Here is a 22,398-nt window from a genome sequence, read left to right on the forward strand (position 1 = left end):
TGCGCGTCACGGGCGGCGGTGGCGGAGGAGGAGCTGCACGGGCTTGTTTTTTATCATGACTCAAACATTAAAACAAAAACACACGAATACAAATCGAAAAACGCTTTATTTGACCAGTCTTTTTCTTTCTTTCTTCTTTTATCAGAACAAAGAAAATTGAACTCGTTCACCCTGCATCTTCTCAGTTTAGGGCCATTGATCAGCGGAAAGTTCAGACGCCTGAGAAGAGCAGAAACAGGACATTAAGAAATGGTTAATAACATTCTGAATGATATACACGTTTACACCTGGACGATACACCTGGACAGGTGTCCAGTCCAACACAGGACACACACAAACCACTCACACTCACACATAGAGGCGATTTTACTGACAAGATGACTGACTGTGCACGTGACAAACATGCAAACTACAGTCCACTCCTCACTTGATCAAAGTTATTCTCGCTTGCTGTTTCCACCACACCGCGATCCTCAACGTAGGCTAACGACTCCTGTAAGGGGGGGAAACACAACCCAAACCTTTTTGAGACAAGTCTGTTGTGGTGAAATACTTTAGTTGCTCGAGAGTGAATGAATGGAATGAAGGAAATGGTACGAACCATCTCGCCCTCATACGCAGCTATTCTCTCCATTTCCAGGGTCAGTCTGAGAGGAAAAAGTCATACATTGTGCAGTTTACAAAAATGCTATGAAAATCATAGTCAATTTTATGAGGTTTCATCCATATTTCACTTTACTTCTGCTTAGTACGCGATACCTTTAACTGAAATTGAACACATTTTTCATGTTTCACGTGGGTGAACCAAACAGGAAGTACTTGACTTAATAAATCTGCCAGAAAACCACATTACAATGCCCAACATCTCCTTAAACTTACACTTAAAAAAAAAAAGAACTTGTGAAACTACAGTCTTTTAAGATGCTTCACATGATCATTTTTGTTTTCTACTTCCAATGGTTTTATTCTGCCAATGTTGATTTAAGCCCCATTTCCACCGCACACCCCAAAAAGTGCAGGGATAGACCGGTATAGTCCGTTACGGTTCGCGTTTTCCACCGCAGGAATGCGGAAACAACCGCTCCAAACCGCTCCAAAGGCGGTTGCTTTTCCGCTCCCCTTCCGGTATCCAGGACCATGGAATGGGTCTGAGTTTGAGGAGCCTTCTGCTGATTGGTCAGTGATTTACTACACGCCCTCAATATTTTAATGTGTCGGCTGGACGAAGCCTCTGCTGTCAGTGTGGTCAGCTTTGCACTGGTTGTTTTTTTTTTTTTTTTTTTCCTTTTCTTTTCTTTGCTGCTCAACTTTAGTGTTGGTGTGGGACTTGGGACTTTGCGTCGCGTTGGAGCTTTCTGTTTGCAGCATAGCGTCAGCCGTGGGTCTGTGGTTTCTGTTCAAACGCGATGCAGAGGCGGTCAGCGTTCGGTCGGTGCTGCTGCATCGTCGCGCCTTCTGCCCGGGGACGGACCGCGGACGCGATGCAGAGAAGCTCGGAGCTCGGAGCCTCCGTGTTCCAGCGCGGAGCTGCAGGAGTGCGATCAGCGCCGGAGTGGAGTGGCTGCTCCTGCGTTTGAGCAGAAAGCTAAAGGTTCCCGCGTCCTGGAGCCGCAGCCAGCCGGGGCGCGCTCGGGTGCGGGGCAAGTCACCGGAGCGTTCGCTCCCTCAGAACAAACACGGAAGTTGCGGCTGCAGCTCTGCTGCTGCGAAAAATAACAGTCAACTAAACAAGAAGTGCAAAGTGGAGGATGTATCAAGATCTGCAGCCAAGCTGAGACGACTGTTGTAACGACACATATCTGCAGAGCTCTTAAGCCCCGCCCACTTTTAAGCTCCTTTCTGCAGTGGAAACGGGTACCGGATTTGGTTCCGGTTGCGCTTTGCTGTACCGCTCCGTACCGTTCCCGCACTTTTGTGGGGTGGAAACGGGGCTTTATACTTGAGGCACTCTGTTTTTTGATCTTCATACTATTTTAAGGCGCTCAAGAACCACGCCTTCAATTTTGTTGAATCACGACAATAAAAATAGAGACAATAATCCTTTAAGAGTCTGTGATGATTGCTGTGTTGCTTGTTGCCAGGGCTCAGTGGGTCTCACCTGGATTAACAATGTAGTAATTAAAACTGTTGTAATGTTCCTGCATTCATTCATATGTAATGAGCTCACAGTGGACACTTAAACTTATGTGCATTTTTCAGCCCTTTTGCATGAAAGTTGCTGAACTGAAAAACACCAAACAGATGAAGAAGAGATAGACGTGTCTGAGGCTGTCTTCGAGAGAGGAAGTGAGAACTCACAGAGACTTCTCTCCGTACACCCTGCGCCCTGGAAAGCAGAACAAACACAGTCATTCATGTGTTGTCGGCAGGTATGGAGCAGCCCCCGGCGCACGGAGAGGCTGAACTCACGGTACACCACCCCGGCGCAGCAACAGACAGACACCAGGACGACGACGGCGGCGAAACATCCGAAGACGACGGCCACGACAAGAGTGGGGAGGCGGTTCAGCGCTGGGAGAGGAAGGAGGAGGCGTGAGCAGCTGTCGGTGGCTGTGCGTTACTCAAACCACCAGCAGCAACTCCCACCGTCTTCATCGATGTATTTTCTGTTGCTGCCGACGGCGGTGGAGTTGTCGAAGCTGTCGGACACTTCACAGTGGTACGTCCCAGCGCTGCTCCTCCCGACGGACACGAGGAGCAGCGACTGCTCCGGCGGCTGGTCCGCCACGTAGTGGAAGCTGCCTCGGCTGCGCAGCAGGGTCCCGTTGAGGAACCAGTCGTACCGGGGGTGCGATCCCTCCGCCGCCCTGCAGTAGAACCTCAGGCCGACCACGGCGTAGTTTTCCCCGACGTCCCGGTCGTAACGCATGGTCACGGGCCCTTTGACCGGGACTGTGGGAGACAGACACATGTGGAGTGGACGCCGACGGTTAGGGAAAAGGACGGCGCTCACGGGAAGTCGAACGGCGAGGAACGTACCGACCCTCAGCGGCAGCCACTGGCTGTGTGCCACCCCGTCGCTGTTGTTGGCCCGACACTGGAGCCCGCCCAGGTGCTCCCCCGGGACCAACGGCACCTTGAACGTAACGCGTCGTTCGCCGGCGGTGACGCTGTCGAGCGGCTCCGTCCGGTTGTAGAGGGAGAAGGTGATGGGCAGAGACCCTCTCTCCGCCTGGCAGCTGACCAGGGCGGACCGGCTGCTCTTCTCCTTCAACACGGTGAAGGAGATGCTGGGTTCCGACACCAACTCTGACACAACGAGACGAGGAGGCTGTTCTCACGGGCTGCGCTTGGGATGAAAAGCATTCGCAGCTGTCGCTCGAACGTTTTCCAGACGGCGGCTCACCTTTGACCGTGATCTCCAGCTCCGCGCTGTGGGAGGTGAAGACCCTCGAGTTGTTCCAAGTGTTGGAAGCGATGCACATGTAGAAGCCGCCGTCGCCAGATGTAGTCCTGAGGATGGAAGAGGCCGCGATCAAAGGGACAAATTTTCTTTGTCGTTTCTGGCTCTCTGCGCAAACAACGCTGGACACAAGTGGAGTTGGTAGCAGAAGACAGAAATTCATTGAGGAAATGACATCCCACCTGCATTAAGGACGTGGTTTTAAGGTTTTTATATAGGAGTATAATGCACATTTTAGTATGTGTTTTTATTTTATTTGTAGTTTTGCAAGTTGTTCAACCTGCAAGCAACATTTTTTTTTTTTTTTTTTTTTAAACATCAGCCAGCTACATTTCTGCAGTATTTACTCTTCAAATCCTGTGAAATGATGTGGAACGTGTCCTTTTTATTTCTGCATATTTCTGGAAAAAACACTGAAAAACAGGGTGAAAGCTCGAGACTGGTTACACACATTACACACACCTTATAAGCCGGAGCAGAAAGAATTCGTATGCATGTATTCCTGTTAAAGGAACACCAGACCAAGAAATAATTAAATACATCCTGATAATAATTCCATGTGTTTTTTGCATAAGATGAATTCATATTTTAATGAATTAATGACACGTTTATATAATTAATTCCAATTCTAATGAATTAATGACACATTTAATTAGTGTGTTTATTCATTTAATTTTGGCACTTTTAGGCAATGAAGTAATTAATTAAATAGTGAATTAATAATATCTGTTTTACATAAATTAATTCATATTTCAATTAATTAATGACACATTTAATGACTTAATGACACATTTATATATTTAATTCCGATTTCAATTGATTAATGACATGTTTAATTAATTATTTAATGGTATATTTAGTTACTTACTTTAGGCACAGTCAGCTCTCCATAGAAAAGAGGTGAAATAATGGCCTGTTTTCTGTTACTGATTTGTTTTAGTGCCAAAAAAAAAGAACGATAGTTTCTTCAACAGAGTGTTTCCATATCAAACTGCCACCATGTTGTCGAACCTGTTTTCTGTCGCAACCTCATTGCATCCAAAATGACATTTTGATTTTCCTGAAGATTAGATTTAAACAACTTATTATTTCCTCATATGCAGCTGATGACATCCTATATGGGCCATCAGATGACCTTTTTCAAACACCGAGCCGGCTCTGCAGGAACAGCTGCTGGACAGTGTCGGCGACCTCTGACCTTGAGATGGTGAGGCGACTTGCTTCAGCGTGGTGGAGTGGTGACGGAGAGATGAGCCGGTCGTTGAGCAGCCAATTGTAGGAGACGTGACTTCCCGCTCCCAGTCGACAGTGCAGCTCCAGCGTGTTTCCCTCGAAGAACTCGAGCGGACCGGAATATTCGATTTCTGCGTTTTTCACCGGCACTGCAAGAGAGCGGGTCGAAATTTGAAGGCCTCATTTTTTTAATGTATTTTTTTTTGCCATATTTGAGTAAATATGAAGACAAATGAGTGACATAGATCACTGCCAGTGTTACCGGATCGCTGCACAACAGCACTGAAACACATCAGTGGGCTCACCGATAACCTTTAGGTAGTGCGGGCGGCTGACCGTGGCGGTGATGTCAGAGGCGCTGGCGTTCAGAGGCGTGGCCACGCACTCCAGGAAGCCTTCGTGGGACTCTGTGATCACCATGGGAAAGACTCCCACTGTGCCTGGCTGGTGGGTGTATTCACCCAACAACTTTTCACGGTGTCCCACCCTGGAAACAAGAAAAAAAAAAAGGTTGATGAAGAAGAGGGAATTTCACTCCTCCCCCCCCCCCCCCCTCAATTCTTTCCCTTGTCTAATTCACACTGCAGTGAAAGGAAACACACTCACTTATACACCTGCAGGTGGATGGTCTCGTTCTCTGGGTAGTTCAGCAGTTCACAGCCAAAATCAACAACTCCTTTCACCAGGGCCTCGGATGGACCGTACAGCAGAGGAATCCCCAGAGAAGATGGATCTGTTAAAAAAAAAAAAAAAAGAAGAAGAGTCGAACAAAACCGTACAAACACCGACAGGGGAAAAAAAATATATTAACTGACTTTACAAATGATTAAAAAACTAACTTACTGCTCTCCTCGCTGCAGAAGCACTGCCCTGATAACGACAGAGATTAAATCATTCACAGGAACTTAAAACTATGAAATGTTAGTGAGAGCTGAGTTGATCTTCTTACCTGCGACGAGCACAAAGAGCAGAGTGAACATGATGGAGGAAACGTGCAGCTGAAAGACGTGTGAAGTGACGAATACTAAGCTTAAAATGAGTTCCAAGAGTGAATAGTGACTGTAGGCACACACACACACACACACACACACACACACACACACACACACACACACACACACACACACACACACACACACACACACACACACACACACACACACACACACACACAGAAACATGTGTGAGTAGCTGATAGCAGTGGGTTACACCTCCCCTCCCCTCATGCTGGACCTTCCCCACAACTATCAGAGACTGAGCATCAATAACTTAAAAAAAACCAACATGAGATCTTGTAGAAAAACATGTTTAATTTACAAAAACACCACGAAGTGACAATTCACAGCGATTGGCTAATAGAAATGATTATTTATACATCTATTTGGCGTAATATGAAGGAAATGTGAGCGTAAGTGCTTCCAGGTGTCTGGCCAGTTGATAAAAATAAGAATTTTAGTAAAAAAAAAAAAAAAAGAAAGATCCTCTACAGTTTGCAGTCTTTGTTTTACAATATTTGCTAAAAAAAAAAAAAAAAAAAAAAAAAAATCACATTTTGAGAAGTAATACATTTGTGTAATTTTGGTGTTACTTGATCACTGGAGTGTTCAATAAAATAAGCAGTGGCTCATTTGAGTTTCAGACCTTTGGTCTACTGGCTTTGAAGATTTGAACACAAAGATGATAAAGTGTCTTTTGTCATTCTGTTTCTATCTCATAGTTCTAAAATGCTGCTAAATTACACAATACAGCCAAAGTTAAGCCTCTTGTGTGAGACAAACGTTCTTCTCCTCGTGCATTTTAATAGAAAAACTGCACCATAAAAAGCTTAAATTCCTATATATTATATATTATGAATTCAGGTTGTATTATTATGCAATGATATGAAGTACCTTTCCTGGAACTCAAAGATATAGTTGCATTCATATATTTGTTAGGTACTCGGGCTGTTTCCCCCGTACAGATTTGTTAATTTTCCTTTCATTTGTACGTCACAGTCTGCGTGGGGCGAATTGGTCTTCCTGTCTCTTGTCTCTTGACCGTGAGGTGAGTTCAGGCAGCGAGAGAGAGTCTGAGCTGAGGAAGAGAAACGTCACAACATCAGCAGATGTGATGGTTTTTGATTTTTGTTTTTAGTTTTTAGTTTTTTGTTTGTTTCCATTGTGTTAACTCTTACTTTGCTGGAGCAATCTGGGGAAGAGCTGTGAAAAAAACCCCCCAAAAAACAAAAAACAGGTGAAGAAAACTTGTCTTTTATACAAATCTCACGCAGGCACACACACACACACACACACACACACACACACACACACACACACACACACACACACACACACACACACACACACACACACACACACACACACACACACACACACACACACACACACACACCTCGGCTGTGGTCGACCATGTTGAACACACAGGCTGAACACACCACCAGCATCAGAAGCAGGAAGCAGCAGAACGATATGGAGATCATCTCCATGGTGGTCATGGAAGCCTCTGAGGACGAAGCAAAACAAAAACACAAGAAATTTACAGTTTAATTTACAGTTAAATGGTGCCACATTTATAAAGGACAAGCATTTGTCACCATTAAGTTACATCATAATGCAATCATTTAGCATGCTGGGTTTTTTTTTATACATACTTATACACTAATCAATAAACAGATTAATAAATAATTCAATAATTCAAAATGACCTTTTATCCACTTCTTGCTACTTTCATCCCATATAAACGAAAAGGTTTTAGGCTTATGGTGGAAAATAATAAGAGAAAATAATTATAATTTAAGAAGATTTGTCTTTGAAATAGGTAATGTGAAAACCAATGTAAGATAGAGATGTGTTTCATTTCTACCAGTCATATTATGGGATGGACAACGACTTCAAAATGTATAAATCACTGCTGTGTTGTGTTTTGTTGTTTTTTTTTTAAACATTGAAATGTAAAATAATCAGTGGTTACAAGGAAAATTATTGAATTCATTAAGAAATAAGTAAGAAGAATAACTGAGAGTACGTTTTAGTTTTTCTCTTCTTTTCTATTACTTCTGTTATGTTTTGGGGGTTTTTTTTGTTTGTTTTTCTCTTTTTTTCTCTCTCACTGGTGTCCTGGGCAACTTCATGTTTTTTTTTCAAGGGAGAGGCAAAAATAAGCAAAAATAAACATGTGCACTTTAAATTGAATGCACACAATTCAATTTTTGCAAGTGAAATAAACCATTCAGTGAGTCATTCATTCAAAAAAGAAAAAAGAAAAGGAAAGGAAAAATAATGTGATTGGATAAATAAAAAAAAAAAAAATAAAAAAAAAGCCAAATGCTGCATTTAGAATTTTAAGTTAAAATTATAAATGATTAAACAATAGTACACTTTATGTGTAGTAAATCTAAACTCAATAGAAGTTTCTCTGTTTGGATGAATTCATGGAAACATTGTTGTTTTCCTTGTTTACGTAATTTCTTCAATGTTTATGGTGCATTACAATTCAGAATAATTCAGTCATCCAGTAACTCCTTGCTTGACTAGCTCTATATTTAGATTTCTAGAGTTTTCTCTCTGGTGGATGTGTTCACCTGTCCCCTGGACCAGCTGGGCCGGACTCTCCAGCCACGGCCCGGACTCGTCGTAGCCGTCTCTGGCCCTGCAGCGGTACAAACCACCTTCCTCTGGGCCCAGCCTGCTGAGGACCAGGGTTCGTCCTCCATCGACGGGGGCCAGGTGAGGCAGGTCCTCGGGCGACCCAACGGGAAGGACGGAGTCGTTCAGCAGCCAGGAGATGAGGGGAAAAGTCCCTCTGCCCACTTCGCAGGTGAGCAAGGCAGCGGCCAGCTTGGATGCAGAGGTGTACAGATACTCCACGTTCAGGCTCACGTCCCCTCCGACCGGCACTGGATCACCAGGGAGGCAGAGAAGAGAACTTCACTAGCAAGGAGCAGGAGTCGCACACGTGCTTCATCCACGCGTCTGTGAAGTTCGTACCTACTTCCAGGGTCACCGGTCCGCTCGTCAGCTGCTGCAGCCCGGTGGTCACCCCACATCGAGCCACGCCCATGTCCAGCCCGGGAACCACGTCCACACGGAACCACCCGGCCAGGGACTCGGTGGCCGTCACAGAGTCCACCTCCAGGTCGTCCAGCAACAGAGAGAAGTTGACCGGCAGACTCCCCCTGGACGACCTGCAGGTCACGTTGCCTCGGTACCGTCCTCCTTCTCGGAAAACCGAGAAGGAGATCTCCGGCGTCGAAACATGGGCTGGAGACGAAGGAGGCCAGTTTAAGAGAAACGAGGACGGAGGTGACAGAGTCTCTTCGAGGAGGAAGCGAAAGAAAGACATACAACTTTTGGCCAAAAGTCTCTTTAGTTCAGGGTCAAGCATAGATAACTGAGCATAAATTTGGCAACGTGTGTTATATATCATAGGATAGGCAGCTGATGATCATAGACTGTCGATAAATTTCATTAAAAGCACGTTAGATTTCTAGTTGGGACAAGTCCTGGTCCTACTTGGTGGACGACACCACATCACCTGCCAATCTACTGTTGGACGTCTTCAGAGATTCGTCCCTGTCGATACGTACCTTTAATTACCACTTGAACCTCTGGGCTGCTGGAAAACCTCCTGATGTCCAGCACCGCGGACCAGGCGATGCAGTGGTAACTCCCAGCATGCTCGGCGGTCGCCTCCTCCACCACCAGCCGGTTCCCACTGAGGTTGAAGAAGCCAGCCGGCGAGGCCGACGGTGTCACTTCCTTCCTGTTGAAGAACCAGGTGTAGGAAAGGTGGGAGCCCCTCCCGACGTTGCAGCTCAGGACAAGGCGGGAGCCCTCGTAGAGAACCGGCGGGAAGGGGTCAGAGGTCACCGTGGTCTGTGACACTGGAGCTGGAGTTTTAGGGGGGGGGGGGGGGGAATACCACATATAGTCTTGCGAGTAAAAACTGTATTTTTTTTTTACAGACATACAGAGGAGGTTTGACTCACTGACGACACTCAGCTGGAGGCTGCTGCTGACTCCCGTGTTTCCCCCGGCCGTCGCCCGGCAGTAGTACGACCCGTTCGAGGCTTCCGAGACTTTCATGCCGAGCGACACGGGCTGGTCCCCCCGGAGGTCCACGTGTGTGGTCATCAGGGCGCCGCTGGTCGACAGCAGCTCGTAGGTGACTGGCGGGGAGGAGTCCGGCGCTCGACATCGGTAAACCACCCTGGAGCCAAGGTAGGCTTTGTCAGGACCCGTGAGAACTGGGCGAACTGAGCTAGAGCCACCTACAAACAAACAAAACAAAACAAAAAAGAAAGAAAAACAGACGGATGAAACTATAGGAAATCAATTCACACAACCTATCATAGCTTATTTACAATAGCCAGACTCCTGCCGTGCTTCAAACCCTCCAAAGTTTACGTCCTCAGACTCAAAACTAATCAGAAGTGCATTTATTTTTCATGCGCTGATATATTTGGAGACGTGAAGGGCGTCAACTCTGAATTTATTTAGGAAGAGAATGATGGCTTTCTCTCTTTCTCTATTTCACACTCTTAATCGGTTAAGATTAAGACTCTTAATGACTTGCTTTAATGTATTTCTTTGATTTCTTTGTAAAGCTTTAATGTATGTGTCTGCATGCTGCTCTATAAATAAACATCCCTTGCCTAAAATAATTGACTATTTAATGCTGCGCCGCATCTTTACTTTTTTTACTTTCTTTTATACGGGTCTCACCATGTCTTTTAATGTTTGTTGGTGCTGCTCTGTCTAAAGCAGACATGCTCAGTGTGGGTCTAGTCTCTAATATTTAACAACCAATTTATACAAAACAACTACATTACTGGTTTGATACATTAAAAAAAAAGAGAAAAGACATTTTAAATGACAACTGAACCTAGTTTCGATTGGAATTTATGGCATCAAATCAGAAATAAATTAAAATTTTCACAAGATTAGAAGAAAAACAACCCTCCTTGACGTAGAGGAGCGGTAGAACCGCCAGCCACTGGAAAAGGAACTATTCTACCAACTGAATCACAATTACTCAGGAAATACATGAAATGTAACTCCATTTCTTTTTAAAGTAACTAAGATCTGATAAAAGATGGAGGTGATCCTTGATATTTAGTGATGCCATGAGTTTAAATGCTGTTAAATTACAGTGTGTCCCGAATCAAACACGTCAGTCAAGATCCAAATAAATTTCCTCAAACTGTAAAAGAAAACACATAAATAGTTGCGACGCGACGGATGTTAATGTAACTTAAACACCGTTTCAAAACACTTACTTATCTTGATGAACAAACTTGCCAGAGCTGGTAAAAAAAAAAAAAGACAAAAGTCAGTAAAATGTTAGTCGGTTAAGTAATTTTATTTATGTTGCCAATTCCAACAACAACAACAACAAAAACCAATCAACTCACCCAAAATTGGCAACAGATGAAGAGTCTGGTGGTTCTTCATCACAGAGCTCCTCATGCATGCAGCTCAGACATGTTTCCCACAGATTATTAGTACGTATGTTTGTGTCACAGAGAGAAGGGAGTCACACATGTGCTGCAGGCAGATAACGTGGTTTTAATGAAGCCATGAGGTGAAGTCCTGCTCAACGGCCCGTCAACACTCTTCACTGGTCTGCAACTAACAAAGAGGTTTTTTTTTGTGGTTCTTTTCTTCCACTTTCTACAAATGATTGTGTTTGATTTTCACAAAGTGCACGTGCCAAGTACACAAGAGTTCATTTCTTACATTTGGATCATAACTGTCTGTATGGACTTTTTTTTTTTTTTTTTTTTGGCCCTTTATCGTATCTCATTTTAATTGAGATGTTTTGCCCTCATGTAATCATTTTCTAACTTTGCTATAATTTTGCGTAACTTTGAAATAATGTTGGTAATTTTTCATTTATTTATACACTATTGAACCCGAACAAGCTCACAGAACTCAAACATTTTTGTGTAACAAGAGTATTTAAGGGATGTTGTTGAATGTTTAAAGATAATATCTGAATTAAAAGAAAAAAATAAAGCAAAACCTTAACCCTGTAGCGCATAATCCTGTATTGGACTTGTTTTGTTTTCAGGACAAGTTGTGTTGTCTCGGTACGTCTGCTGCAGGAGTGCCACTAGAATGAAAAAATTGCAGTATATCCATGAAGATAAAAGAAAAACACTAAATGGAAATCAGACAGAATTTTCCCCCCAAAAAATCCAGCATGGATGAACGTTTTTGACAGCAGAATATACATTTATTTTTGTTGTGTGTCTCTGTGGCTGCACAGCAAAAAGCCCAGAGTTGAAGTAACTCCCACAGTGTTTGTTTGAGTCAGACAGAAAAGCTGTAAACCTTTTGCATCCTGGTTACCATGGCAACTGTAGAACGTTTTTTTCTTGTCTTCTGTATTTTGACACGAAATAGAAACTTGAAACTTTGACTATAGTATTTTCATTGAAGTCCAACCAGTATTTTTGTTTTTCTTTTCTTAGTAAAAGTATTGAAAAGTCAGAAAGGGGCACATTCTTTATTTCTTTTGCAACAGATAAACCCAATGTTTCCCAAACCTTCTTTATCCAGCTGACATGCTATTCCTTTCAGTTTGTGCTCAAAAAGTGTATCAATACTTCATAGATGTATTCCAAAGTTTGTTTTGTATTAAACCAGCATATTAAGTCAACAGTATGTAATATGGAGCAAAGTTCCATATAGGGAGGCATATACTGCATAATAACCACATATATCAAAATACCAGATACCACAAATATGGTGCTCCGCTCCTTTGTGGTTTGGGCTAACGGATTTTTGGTTCATTCCAAAGACCTTGTAAACAATCCCTGTTACGTGTGAATATGCTGCGAGTTTAGTGGTAGAATTGTCACTTTTCACATGAGAGCCTGTGGTTTGATTCATGACATCATGTTGTATATTTGTCATCCATCCATCCATCCATCCCTCCATCCATCCGTCCATCCATCCATCCATCCATCCATCCCTCCATCCATCCGTCCATCCATCCATCCGTCTGTCCATCCATCCATCCATCCATCCATCCGTCCATCCATCCATCCATCCATCTGTCTGTCCATCCATCCATCCGTCCATCCATCCGTCCATCCATCCATCCATCCATCCATCCGTCTGTCCATCCATCCATCCATCCATCCATCCATCCATCCATCCATCCATCCATCTGTCCATCCATCCATCCGTCCATCCATCCGTCCATCCATCCATCCATCCATCCATCCATCCATCCATCCATCCATCCATCCATCCATCCATCCATCCATCCATCCATCCATCAATCCATCCATCCATCCGTCCATCCATCCGTCCGTCCATCCATCTGTCCATCCATCCATCCGTCCATCCATCCGTCCGTCCATCCGTCCATCCATCCGTCCATCCATCCATCCGTCCGTCCATCCGTCCATCCATCCGTCCGTCCGTCCATCCATCCGTCCACCCATCCATCCGTCTATCCATCTGTCCATCCATCCATCCGTCCATCCATCCATCTGTCCATCTTTGACACAACTTCTCCTGACAGGATGCAGCCTAAAGACTTCTCCAGTCCATCACAGGGCACACACACACACACACACACACACACACACACACACACACACACACACACACACACACACACACACACACACACACACACACACACACACACACACACACACCCACACACACACACACACACACACACACACACACACAGCGCGCTTGCTTGTCCACGCATCAACACAAATAATACCTCATTTTAAAGCTGAGGAAAAGCTCTATCCCGTGGAAACCTCATGGAGAAATGATAAGGGGTGGGTCTTAAAAAAAATGGGAATACTAATAAAGCTCAGAAAAATGAACAACTTTAATTTTAATTTTAATTAATTCATCTGGTGAGTATCAAAGGAAGCCTCAAAGGTACCTGTAAACAAAGGTGGAGGCTTTTTTGTTCTTTTTTTCAAGGCAGCGCTCATCAGTTTTACTTCAATCCGCCGCAAAGCAGCAGGAACAAGCTTTGGTTTTATGTCTGTGTGGACGGACGGGCCTCGTCCCTCGGATGAGGTTCTTGGACGAGGCGTTTCTCTGCTGGAGGAGACGAGCATCCCGAGACTGGAGTTCTTCTCTTCCGCCCTCTCAGGATGGTGGCGTGCTGCTTCACCAGGAACACCTTGTCTGAGCTGCTCTGTGAGGGGAAACACACACCAGCTCAGACTGGACACGTGTCACCGGCCGCAGTACGTTCTCAGCGTGACCTCCACATTCCTACTCATCTCTTCTCATCTCTGTGTGGGTCATTTGTTGGAATGTAAGCTGTTACTACTTACCATGACCAGCATGTCTTTCAGTCTCTCAATGGCCTTCTGATTGGCTCGTCCCCGTGACACGTACGAGGTTAAGATGATCCTGTTGAAACAGAAACAAAGAAAGTGTTTTTCAGGCTGCATTCGTAGGGCCAAGGGGGTGTTTCTGCCTTTCTATTTATTTAATAAAAATTTTTTTTTACATTTCTTTAAAGATGAGCATCTGCAGGGTGATCAGGTCTGAGCCTGCGTTCCAAACCCAGTTGGACAGTTATACCGCTAAACTGCCTCTCGCTGCTGGCATCTTTTGATCTCCGTCTCCATGGCAACAGATGGAGGCGAAAAGATATCATCAGAGGTGCCTCTCCCATCCATTTTGTATGGGGAATTTAAATGTTTTTTTTTGTTGTTTTTTTTTACGTATTCAGAAACGGTTAACTGAATCGTCACTAAAAGTCACAGCATGCTATTGCCGAACGTTTCTCACGTTTCAATGTGCTTTTTGTGTCCTGGCGCTGAACGGTGCGGGACAAAGATATACATTTAGATATATAATTTTTGCACCTCGCCGCTGAGGCAGGCACAAGAACAAATAAATCATTATGATTGTTATTAAAACAAATTTTAAATATTTGTTATTGTTTTTTTAGCTGTTTGCACTAAATTCTGACATTCAAGTGGAAGAAAACATTCGCTTAATAGAAGTAAGTTGACATTGATTGAGTTTTATAATGTAACATTGTAGCGTTTCTGAGTAAATTCTGAATAAAACACAAATGCTCAACGATCTCAAAGAAGAAAGGTCTTAAAAGATGCATTTACTGAGAAAAAAACAAACAGAAAGTGGGTTAATTGCCTCTGTTTTACTGCTGCAACCTTTTGGCAAATCAAAGATCAAGATGGTACGCAGGAAAACGCAGGTTTGAATAATAATGCTCAAACACACACAACGTGGCCAACCAGGGAAACTCTGCACACTCACATCTCTGCGAGGATTAATGGCAAAGCAAAGGCTTCCGAGGTCAGGTAGCGGAGAGTGGCCTGAGCCATCCTGGGGAGACTCTCCACGCACGCTTCCGTCACGTTAAACACCGTTTCTCCTCGAAAAGGGCCGCAGGTGAACCTGCAGGGGCCGGCGGGTCAAAAGAGACGAGGTCAGGTTATAAATGCAGGCGTTGAAACACGAATATCAACCTGTTGCAGGTAAAGACGGCAGCCCACGTGTTTTTATCTTCTTGCTGGTGGAGGTTGAATCCCAGCGTGGCTGCGGCCAAGAGGAGGCCGAGCAGCAGCATGAAGTGAAACAAGACGGAGGAGCTGGAGGCCCGAAACATCCTGTGCGCTGCCGAACAACACCGCAGGACGCTGAACTGAGGGGACACACGGGATTTTCTCGTTTTCGCCACACGGTGCAAGTGTCCAGCGATTAAGTCATTTATTATGAGAAAATCCGATGTGTCCTGTTAATTTGAACAGTTACATTTGAAGGGAGAACAAATTGTTCCATAAAGAGGGAGTTCCTCTCATACTTCACATTAGTCTTTGTGGTCCTTGTCCCTGACACCAACCACGACATAACATTTCTTAGTTAACAGGAAGAATTGTTGTATTCATTGTGGTTTGGATGTGATATTGTTAAAGAATTACTCTCAGACTGTGACTCTCATTTCATGTTTGAAGCGTATGAGGAGACCCAGATAAGAGTTTTCGTGTCACACGTGTCTACTGTCAAAGTCAAAACAACCTTTTGGATGTAGAAAGTGGCCACCAGGGTGATGGTTCCAATCAGAGGCAGCAGGGGGCAATAATAGACTCCCACCCAGGACACAGTCTGACTGTACACCAGATCCAGCACGTTGAAGGGGATCAGGAAGTGCTGCTTCCCCAACAGCCGGGCCAGCGTGGAGGTCGGGTACCTCTCCTGCACCAGCCTGGAGGACAGGTCACAACCATCGAAACTCAGAAAGTCACACGTCGACTTCTGCTCAAAGGGGAAACAAGCGGTTTTGTGATCAAACCCACTTCCTGGGGAAGTTCAGAAGAAAGGCAGTGCAGAAAGTGGCGAGGAAGTTGAAGATGCACAGCTTGTACATCTCTCGGCCGAACTGGTTCTCCCTGCAGTGGAAAAGGTGCTGAAGAGGAAAAAACAAACACAAAACAGGTCAACAAAGACATTTTTTGGAACCACACTGCCGTCGCAGTCTCAACCCACCTGCTGGTTTTTTGTAGTTGTCAAGACGAAGAATAAGTAGATTCCCAGGGAGGCCAGTTTGAGGAAGATGCTCCTGGTGAGAGAGAGAGAGAGAGAGAGAGAGAGAGAGAGAGAGAGAGAGAGAGAGAGAGAGAGAGAAAAGAAAGAAGGGTGAATCCATTTAAATGTGTGTGTTTGGGCTGTGGGGGCTTATTTCTCATTGCACCTTACCTCATGAGTGTGGCGTTCACTTGAGTGGTGAAAGAGTAGTCTTCAAAAGACGAGATGGTACGGAAGATGTGAGGGAGGAGGAGGTTGATGAAGGCGATGGTCATGGGAGGAAGATACTGAAGGAAGAGGCTCACCAGCCAGTGGTGGCCATGCTGAGAAAGACAACCAAAGATATATATGTGTGTGTGTGTTTAAATCATGCTTCACCTTTTAAAAGTAATAACTAGTTGCCTAGAGGCAACAAAGTAGGATATTTAACTCTTCACCTCATGTAGGGACGTCTCCGCGGAGAAGTAGATGAAGTAGAAGGCTCCGCCCAGCAGAGACAAAACAACCAGGTTGAGGACGAACCTCAGCAGATAGAGACGTACTTTTTGCCCGAGAGTCCTCCGGGCCTCTCGCAGGGAGAAACTCTGCTCCTCCAGGAAAAGCTGAAGACGGAAAGACGTTCACTGGATTCTTTTTTCCCCCTTGTCATTAATAGATGCAACATGGAAATCAGCCTCGCAACTATTCATTAGTCAACACCGACAAATGTTATGTGCTTTATGTACAAACACTGTTTTTACGATAGGGGAGGTGTTTTTCAGTGACAAATGACATTCAACATCAAGTGGCTGTAATTTGACAGCAGGATCATTGTCGGTGAGGTCTGCTCCTGGGAAACTCAACTCAAACTGGTTGTTTACATGAGTTTGAATTAGTTCCAGGGAATTATTCAAGCTTTTCCATCTGACATCATCTCTTTTCTTTTTTTTTAAACAATGGATATTTATTTAAATTATTTAAATCATTAAACATTAAAGCATGAAAAAGAATGGACCTTTTCTTACATACAGGTATATGGTTACATCCATCCATCCATATTGTTGTGATTCTAGTACAGATGGATGGATAGATGAATATACTTAAAATGTTACAATCCACCAAAGCATCTTCAAACTACTCCAAATCTGTGTAAACACACATTATTTCAAGATTTAGTAGTGTTGTCTGAGTTTAGGCCAGGCCCTCCACGAGAGACGCCATAGAGCTTCAGGAAGCAGAAACAGGAACAAGAAGAAATATCTAGAGATCTGGGAAATACTTTGTTTCAGCACGATTTGAAAGGAAATGAGTGGAGCACAGAACTCAGAGTCATTCATAATTTCATTAGCACTGATTATCTGGGTAACGTGAATTAATGCTGAAATGTTAGATGACAAGAGAAACGACTTAATAAAAATAGGTTTTATTGCAGTTGAACTATACTGCCTTAAAGGAGCCATATTATTCTGCTTTTCAACACTTTCACATGGTCACATTGGTCTGAAAACATTGTAGTCAAAGTTTATTGCCCCAAATCCAGCTTTTCCTTGATTTTCTCCTCCATTAGAATATTGGATCATAGGAGCTGCATTCAGAATCTGCTGTGTCTGTGTGAGCTGGACACACGCCCATGGGGAGAGGAGGAAGTACTCCCTCTCGTGGTGCCATGTGCCAGAGCAGAGCTGCCTGATTGTGGGCGGAGTCAAAGGGGGAGGAGCCTACCTTGATTGTGATTGGCTAAAACCTGATGACACTATATCGGATTTGATTTCTGATTGGCTCATTGGAGCAACACATTAAAAAAAAATGAAACAAGACAGGGAGAGAGAGGACACACTTTCTCCACTTCTGGGGCGTCATTCCAGGTATGGGGGCGATTATTACTGTTAGAAAACCATTAGAAAGTGAATTTTGCATAATTTGACCCCTTTAAACAAAAAGGCATTTCTCATATTTTGCTCAGGGTTTGAGTTAAATTGTGTAGAAACACTGTTCCACCACTCATGCATTATATATATATTATCATTATGTGCAATATACAGTAGTATTCAGTATTGCAATGATCCATTGTTCAGCTCTACGCAGTAGATGTCCATCCACTCACTCTGAGGTCGTTCCTGACGAAGCTCTGTTTGAGACCTGCAGCTGCAGGATCCTGGATGGTGAAATCCCACCCGCAGAAGATTTTGTAGCTGAGGTTCATGCTGTAACGCTTCCCCAGCATCCAGGTGTGCTTGTAGCCGACTGTCGTTCTATCAGGGGTGAACGGACATGAGCAATACAGATATTGAGGCTGTGTTCGGTTGCGGATTTTGGATATTTAACCTGCGGACGATCATGATGATGCTGAGGAGGAGGATGGTGAGGGTCCCAACGAAGTAGAGGAGAGGTGTGTTCAGGCACGCCATCGCCAAGGAACCACGTGTATAAAAACCAAAAAACACAGGAGACCGATCTAAGTAGCCCTGGTAAGAAGAGGAGAAAGTGAAGGATGGCGTCGAAAAGAAACAGAGCAAATGAACGAGTGAAGAAACTCTTACCGAACCCAAGAAGAAGTCTAAGACTGAGTCATTGCTTTCAACTCTCAGTGGTTCTGTAAAAAAATTACAGGGAGCATTTGTTTTGATTGGTTTCAATGTCATTGCGGTTAATCTCCTGACATCTGTAGTTGAAGAGGACTCACTGCTGCTTTTGCCTCTTCCATAAACTATGGTCGGCCCGAGAATGAAAGCCCACGTGAGGGCACAGTGGAGCAGGTTCAAGAAAACCAGGTATCTGAGGAACACGAAATAGGCCTTGACACCAACTCCGAACCGGCCTGGAAGATTGATTTAAAAGTTTTTTTAATTAAAGGAGATGTACAAATGCACATATAGCAGATGAAGCTGAAGACCGCCTTGCCTTCGATCCTGTGCAGAGTGTTCTGCCACGGCAAGAGTCGGGCCAAAGCGCCGCCCATCTGCTCCCAAAGCCTCTTCCTGTTGATGCCCTGACTCCGCCGCCACGACGCCCAAAACCCAATACTGCTGGTGTGCATCTTCCTCTTGTCCCTGATTCACACCACAAATATACTGTTTGAAAAGGGGTTTCAAATCACATCATTTAACCACAGTGGAACACTGATGGTTATTGCATGGTCCGGCGCCTGAATACGGACCAAAAGTCATTCTTAGAACTGCTATAAAAACCCAATTTGAAACAGATTTGCACAAACCGGCGTCAGCTAATTGGATATTTGTTTTAATGATACGCTCCGGATACAGCAACAACTGGTGTGACAGTGAGGCCGGTGTCAAATTACTGACACTAATTGCTTTGGGGGAGGTTATTTGAAACAAAGCATTAAACGGTTGACCAATTGATCTATATAATATAGACGGACATTCTTACATGCAAAATCCTTGAAGTCTATCCAATTGAAGTCTCAAACGGATTGTGTGTGTGTGTGCGTGTGTGTGTGTGTGTGTGTGTGTGTGTGTGTGTGTGTGTGTGTGTGTGTGTGTGTGTGTGTGTGTGTGTGTGTGTGTGTGTGTGTGCGTGTGTGTGTGGGTGTGTGAAATGAGGTTGCATTTCACTCCACTATTGTCTTTTTTTTAATGAAGAAAAATGTACACCTACTCTAAATGATTAAAATGCAGTTCTCATGTAAAACTGAGGAATCAATTTTAAAAAACACAACTATGCTATGGAGCATAACTGCTGTTTCTACAATGAACGCAGGGAGTCTGTGTGTTGTGTGTCCAAGGTTCGATGACTCTTCTCTTTATGGCGTCTCAAACAAACTGGAAATAAAAGGGCCTTTGTTTGCTCTTATAATACGTTCTCTGAACTGAATTCATTCAAGTACAGATATAAGTAACAGTTGCTACAACGACATTGAATAAACAGGAGGAGTTCGCCGTCCTGGGTTACAAAACCTGATCGTGACACCGGGTATTACTTTGATCACTTTATTACTGAAGTGCTGTGACTCAGGAAGCATAACTTCTTTCTTAAGTCATTTACTTGGTGTAAATTTCAAACTCGGGCGGACACATCTGGAGTGTGATGTAATGAAACCCACCGGGCACCTCTCTTCCCCTGCATACACATGGCCAGGCTCCGGACGGGCTGTATGGACGCCTTGCCTCTGGGTCCCGGGCACGGCGGGCCGTGGCCGAGCCGGTCCTCCGACTCCTGATGGACACTTCTGTCCAGCTCGGGCCGGGAGGCCTGGACACTCGGCAGCTGGTCAAATATGTCCATCTGATAGTACTCACAGGAGTCTGACGACACGGTGGACTGAGTGCTGTCATCTGTGGTGAGGACAACACATTTCTGCTTTTAACTGAGATACAGTATGCCATTCAACACGGGGGGGGGGGGGGGGGGGGGGTTATCTAACTTCTGTTAGTTCCAGTCTGCCACTCTTAATCCTTGAAAGTTTATCAAACATTAATAGATATAGTCCATGTTAGGTCCTCTGGAAATTTATGTTTGGTCCATCAGCATCTACAAACCATCAAAACAGTAAATATTCAACTTTTTAAATTTGACTGATGTTATGGACATGTGGGTTTGCTTTGGTTGACGTTTCCCTGTTACCTTCGGGTAAATGAAGATAAAATCACTGACAAACTATGAAAAAGATGTGTGGTGATTTAAACACAGACAGTCCTCACAAAAAAACCAAACACTGAATGTCTTTGTTGACGGTAAATAGAAACGGTATATATCATGTACAATTACTGCAGCAATCAGTGTGTTACTGCACCGAGTTATACTTTAATGTTTGTTACCTGATAAGAGTCTCATGAAGTTGACACTTCGATGCTCCTCCATTCTCTTCTTCTTGCACTTCCTCTTTCTGTTGTTGTTGAAAGACGTATATGTAAACTCACTTCAACGTGTCAACTCAAACTACCGTCTCCCAGTCCCAGACACTTCAAACTATATCCTGGTGGACGACCTCACGTCCAGCGTCACGGACCCTGTCTGAAGATAAGCCAGATCTTGTTGTTGAAGTTCCCTCCGGCAGGTGCAGGAGGCTCGGTTTGGCCACGCCGAGGCTAAACTTGGCAGCAGTCAGGAAATCACATGACAGGATGCAGACATTTGGCGTTAGACCAAAGAGACGAAGACAGAACGCGCTGGACTGAGAAACGGCTGAAGACGTCTGGAAGAATGCCTTTTCTCAACGATTCCCGTGTGTCACTCATCAACTCCCGAGCCTAATCACAGACTGACATAGTGAATATACTCTCCCCATTTGGTTGTGTTGCTGTTGAGTTTGCATCTTTCTACTCAAATCTTATATCTCGGAATCCATCGTTCCGCCTGATAGACTTGTGCCGTTGCCTGATCTCGACTTTTCGACTCATGATTTTCATATGCTCTCTCGTGTTCAGTTACCAAAAAATGCTACAGCTAAAGCTTCGTATGGAATAGAACAGAGTTGCTTCATCACACAGGAGTAATTTTTAACATTGTTGCACCGCAATGGGTAAATATTTACACTAAATGGAAGAAATATGTGCAAACAGTATAAACATTTTAAGGCTTAAAAAATAGTAAAAAAGACCATTTATCAGGAAGGATTATGAAGTTTGATGGCGACAGGAAAGAAAGACCTCCTGTGCCGATTTAAGTGTGCTTATCGTGGATAAGGTAAGACTTCTGTTTAGACTGTGTCGTCTTTTCTCCTCCTGGGAGACAAACCTCGTAGAGTCCATCTCCACCCCCACCGCGTCACACGGACTCTGTCCATTAGTATGCTGGTGTCAGACACCCTCAGCCTGCAACATCATAAAGGAAATGAGGAGTCAGGAAAGCTGTCAACACAACAGACTGATAAGACACTTTCAGTAGAGCCTGGCAGACGTTGAAGACCCTCAGCAGCATCAGAACGATAGTAACTTTTTGGCCCCTTCCTGTCGAGGGCATCAGGTTTGGGAAACCCGGTCTGGTTCAATCGACTACAATAATATATATTACATGTTTTCAGAGCTTTATATTTTCATTTCTCATGTTTCTGACTCTGAAACGGCACAGCTGCAACAATCAGTGTCTGACATTGTTAGATTCAATTATTCAGTCTGTGTTCAGGCATTCAAGTCTCATCTCTTGGAAATAAAATCACGAAATTAAGCATTTAATTATTTCCTCCTTTTTTTACATTTCCGCTGAGGTATCGTGTGCTTGGTCAAGCCAGAGTGATTTACACTGGGAACTGTTTCATCAGTTGAAAATCAAGGT

The 22,398-nt window shown here is 44.2% G+C and overlaps 3 protein-coding genes across 5 annotated transcripts; all 3 read right to left on the minus strand.

Moving 5' to 3' along the window:
• Window positions 1-89: 89 nt before the first annotated feature.
• LOC308147154 (Fc receptor-like protein 5) lies at window positions 90-5,712 on the minus strand. Of its 2 annotated transcripts, none has more exons than XR_013937138.1 (13): window positions 5,586-5,712; window positions 5,480-5,506; window positions 5,243-5,369; window positions 4,942-5,123; window positions 4,602-4,785; window positions 3,347-3,453; window positions 2,980-3,249; window positions 2,587-2,892; window positions 2,410-2,511; window positions 2,299-2,326; window positions 602-647; window positions 353-493; window positions 90-219 (listed from the first exon to the last, which is right to left on the minus strand). XR_013937138.1 is itself a non-coding variant. In XM_080519247.1 (13 exons), exons 1-13 carry the CDS (start codon window positions 5,614-5,616, stop codon window positions 187-189), a joined length of 1,509 nt encoding a protein of 502 aa, XP_080375373.1. In that variant the 5' UTR covers window positions 5,617-5,712; the 3' UTR covers window positions 90-186. The 2 variants fall into 2 exon arrangements, 1 of the variants encoding a protein (XP_080375373.1); XM_080519247.1 differs by having other exon boundaries at window positions 428-493.
• Window positions 5,713-5,985: 273 nt separating this feature from the next.
• On the minus strand, window positions 5,986-11,126 carry LOC308149146 (Fc receptor-like protein 5). 2 transcript variants are annotated; one of them, XM_080520817.1, is made up of 9 exons: window positions 11,049-11,126; window positions 10,914-10,940; window positions 9,624-9,905; window positions 9,222-9,524; window positions 8,623-8,895; window positions 8,301-8,531; window positions 7,028-7,138; window positions 6,810-6,834; window positions 5,986-6,709 (listed from the first exon to the last, which is right to left on the minus strand). In XM_080520817.1, the coding sequence occupies exons 1-9, from the start codon at window positions 11,101-11,103 to the stop codon at window positions 6,625-6,627; spliced, it is 1,392 nt and encodes a 463-aa protein (XP_080376943.1). In that variant the 5' UTR covers window positions 11,104-11,126; the 3' UTR covers window positions 5,986-6,624. The 2 variants fall into 2 exon arrangements, with proteins under 2 accessions (XP_080376943.1, XP_080376942.1); XM_080520816.1 differs by having other exon boundaries at window positions 8,217-8,531.
• Window positions 11,127-13,626: 2,500 nt separating this feature from the next.
• Window positions 13,627-21,074, minus strand: tmc8 (transmembrane channel-like 8). Its single transcript, XM_080520799.1, has 16 exons — window positions 20,943-21,074; window positions 20,228-20,459; window positions 19,066-19,214; window positions 18,848-18,982; window positions 18,705-18,757; window positions 18,490-18,629; window positions 18,269-18,416; window positions 16,623-16,787; window positions 16,357-16,508; window positions 16,147-16,219; window positions 15,957-16,066; window positions 15,679-15,865; window positions 15,156-15,304; window positions 14,917-15,057; window positions 13,959-14,037; window positions 13,627-13,816 (listed from the first exon to the last, which is right to left on the minus strand). The coding sequence occupies exons 1-16, from the start codon at window positions 20,983-20,985 to the stop codon at window positions 13,655-13,657; spliced, it is 2,118 nt and encodes a 705-aa protein (XP_080376925.1). The 5' UTR covers window positions 20,986-21,074; the 3' UTR covers window positions 13,627-13,654.
• Between the last annotated feature and the right edge of the window lie 1,324 nt (window positions 21,075-22,398).

Source organism: Blennius ocellaris (assembly GCF_963422515.1).
Source record: "Blennius ocellaris genome assembly, chromosome: 3".
In the NCBI taxonomy this organism is placed as follows: Eukaryota; Metazoa; Chordata; class Actinopteri; order Blenniiformes; family Blenniidae; genus Blennius; species Blennius ocellaris.

Excerpts from the sequence above, each read along its gene's own strand:
- LOC308147154 (XM_080519247.1), bottom strand. The coding sequence starts at position 5,616 with ATGTTCACTCTGCTCTTTGTGCTCGTCGCAG. Across the intron at positions 4,786-4,941 it reads GCACTACCTAAAGGTTATCG|TGCCGGTGAAAAACGCAGAA; the intron begins GTGAGCCCACTG and ends GCTCTCTTGCAG. Across the intron at positions 3,454-4,601 it reads AGTCGCCTCACCATCTCAAG|GACTACATCTGGCGACGGCG; the intron begins GTCAGAGGTCGC and ends TTCCATCCTCAG.
- LOC308149146 (XM_080520816.1), bottom strand. The coding sequence starts at position 11,103 with ATGAGGAGCTCTGTGATGAAGAACCACCAGACTCTTCATCTGTTGCCA. Across the intron at positions 10,941-11,048 it reads TCATCTGTTGCCAATTTTGG|CTCTGGCAAGTTTGTTCATC; the intron begins GTGAGTTGATTG and ends TTTTTTTACCAG. Across the intron at positions 9,525-9,623 it reads CCTCCAGCTGAGTGTCGTCA|CTCCAGTGTCACAGACCACG; the intron begins GTGAGTCAAACC and ends CTAAAACTCCAG.
- tmc8 (XM_080520799.1), bottom strand. The coding sequence starts at position 20,985 with ATGGAGGAGCATCGAAGTGTCAACTTCATGAGACTCTTATCAG. Across the intron at positions 18,630-18,704 it reads TAGACTTCTTCTTGGGTTCG|GGCTACTTAGATCGGTCTCC; the intron begins GTAAGAGTTTCT and ends TCTTCTTACCAG. Across the intron at positions 16,788-18,268 it reads TCGTCAGGAACGACCTCAGA|CTTTTCCTGGAGGAGCAGAG; the intron begins GTGAGTGGATGG and ends TTCCGTCTTCAG.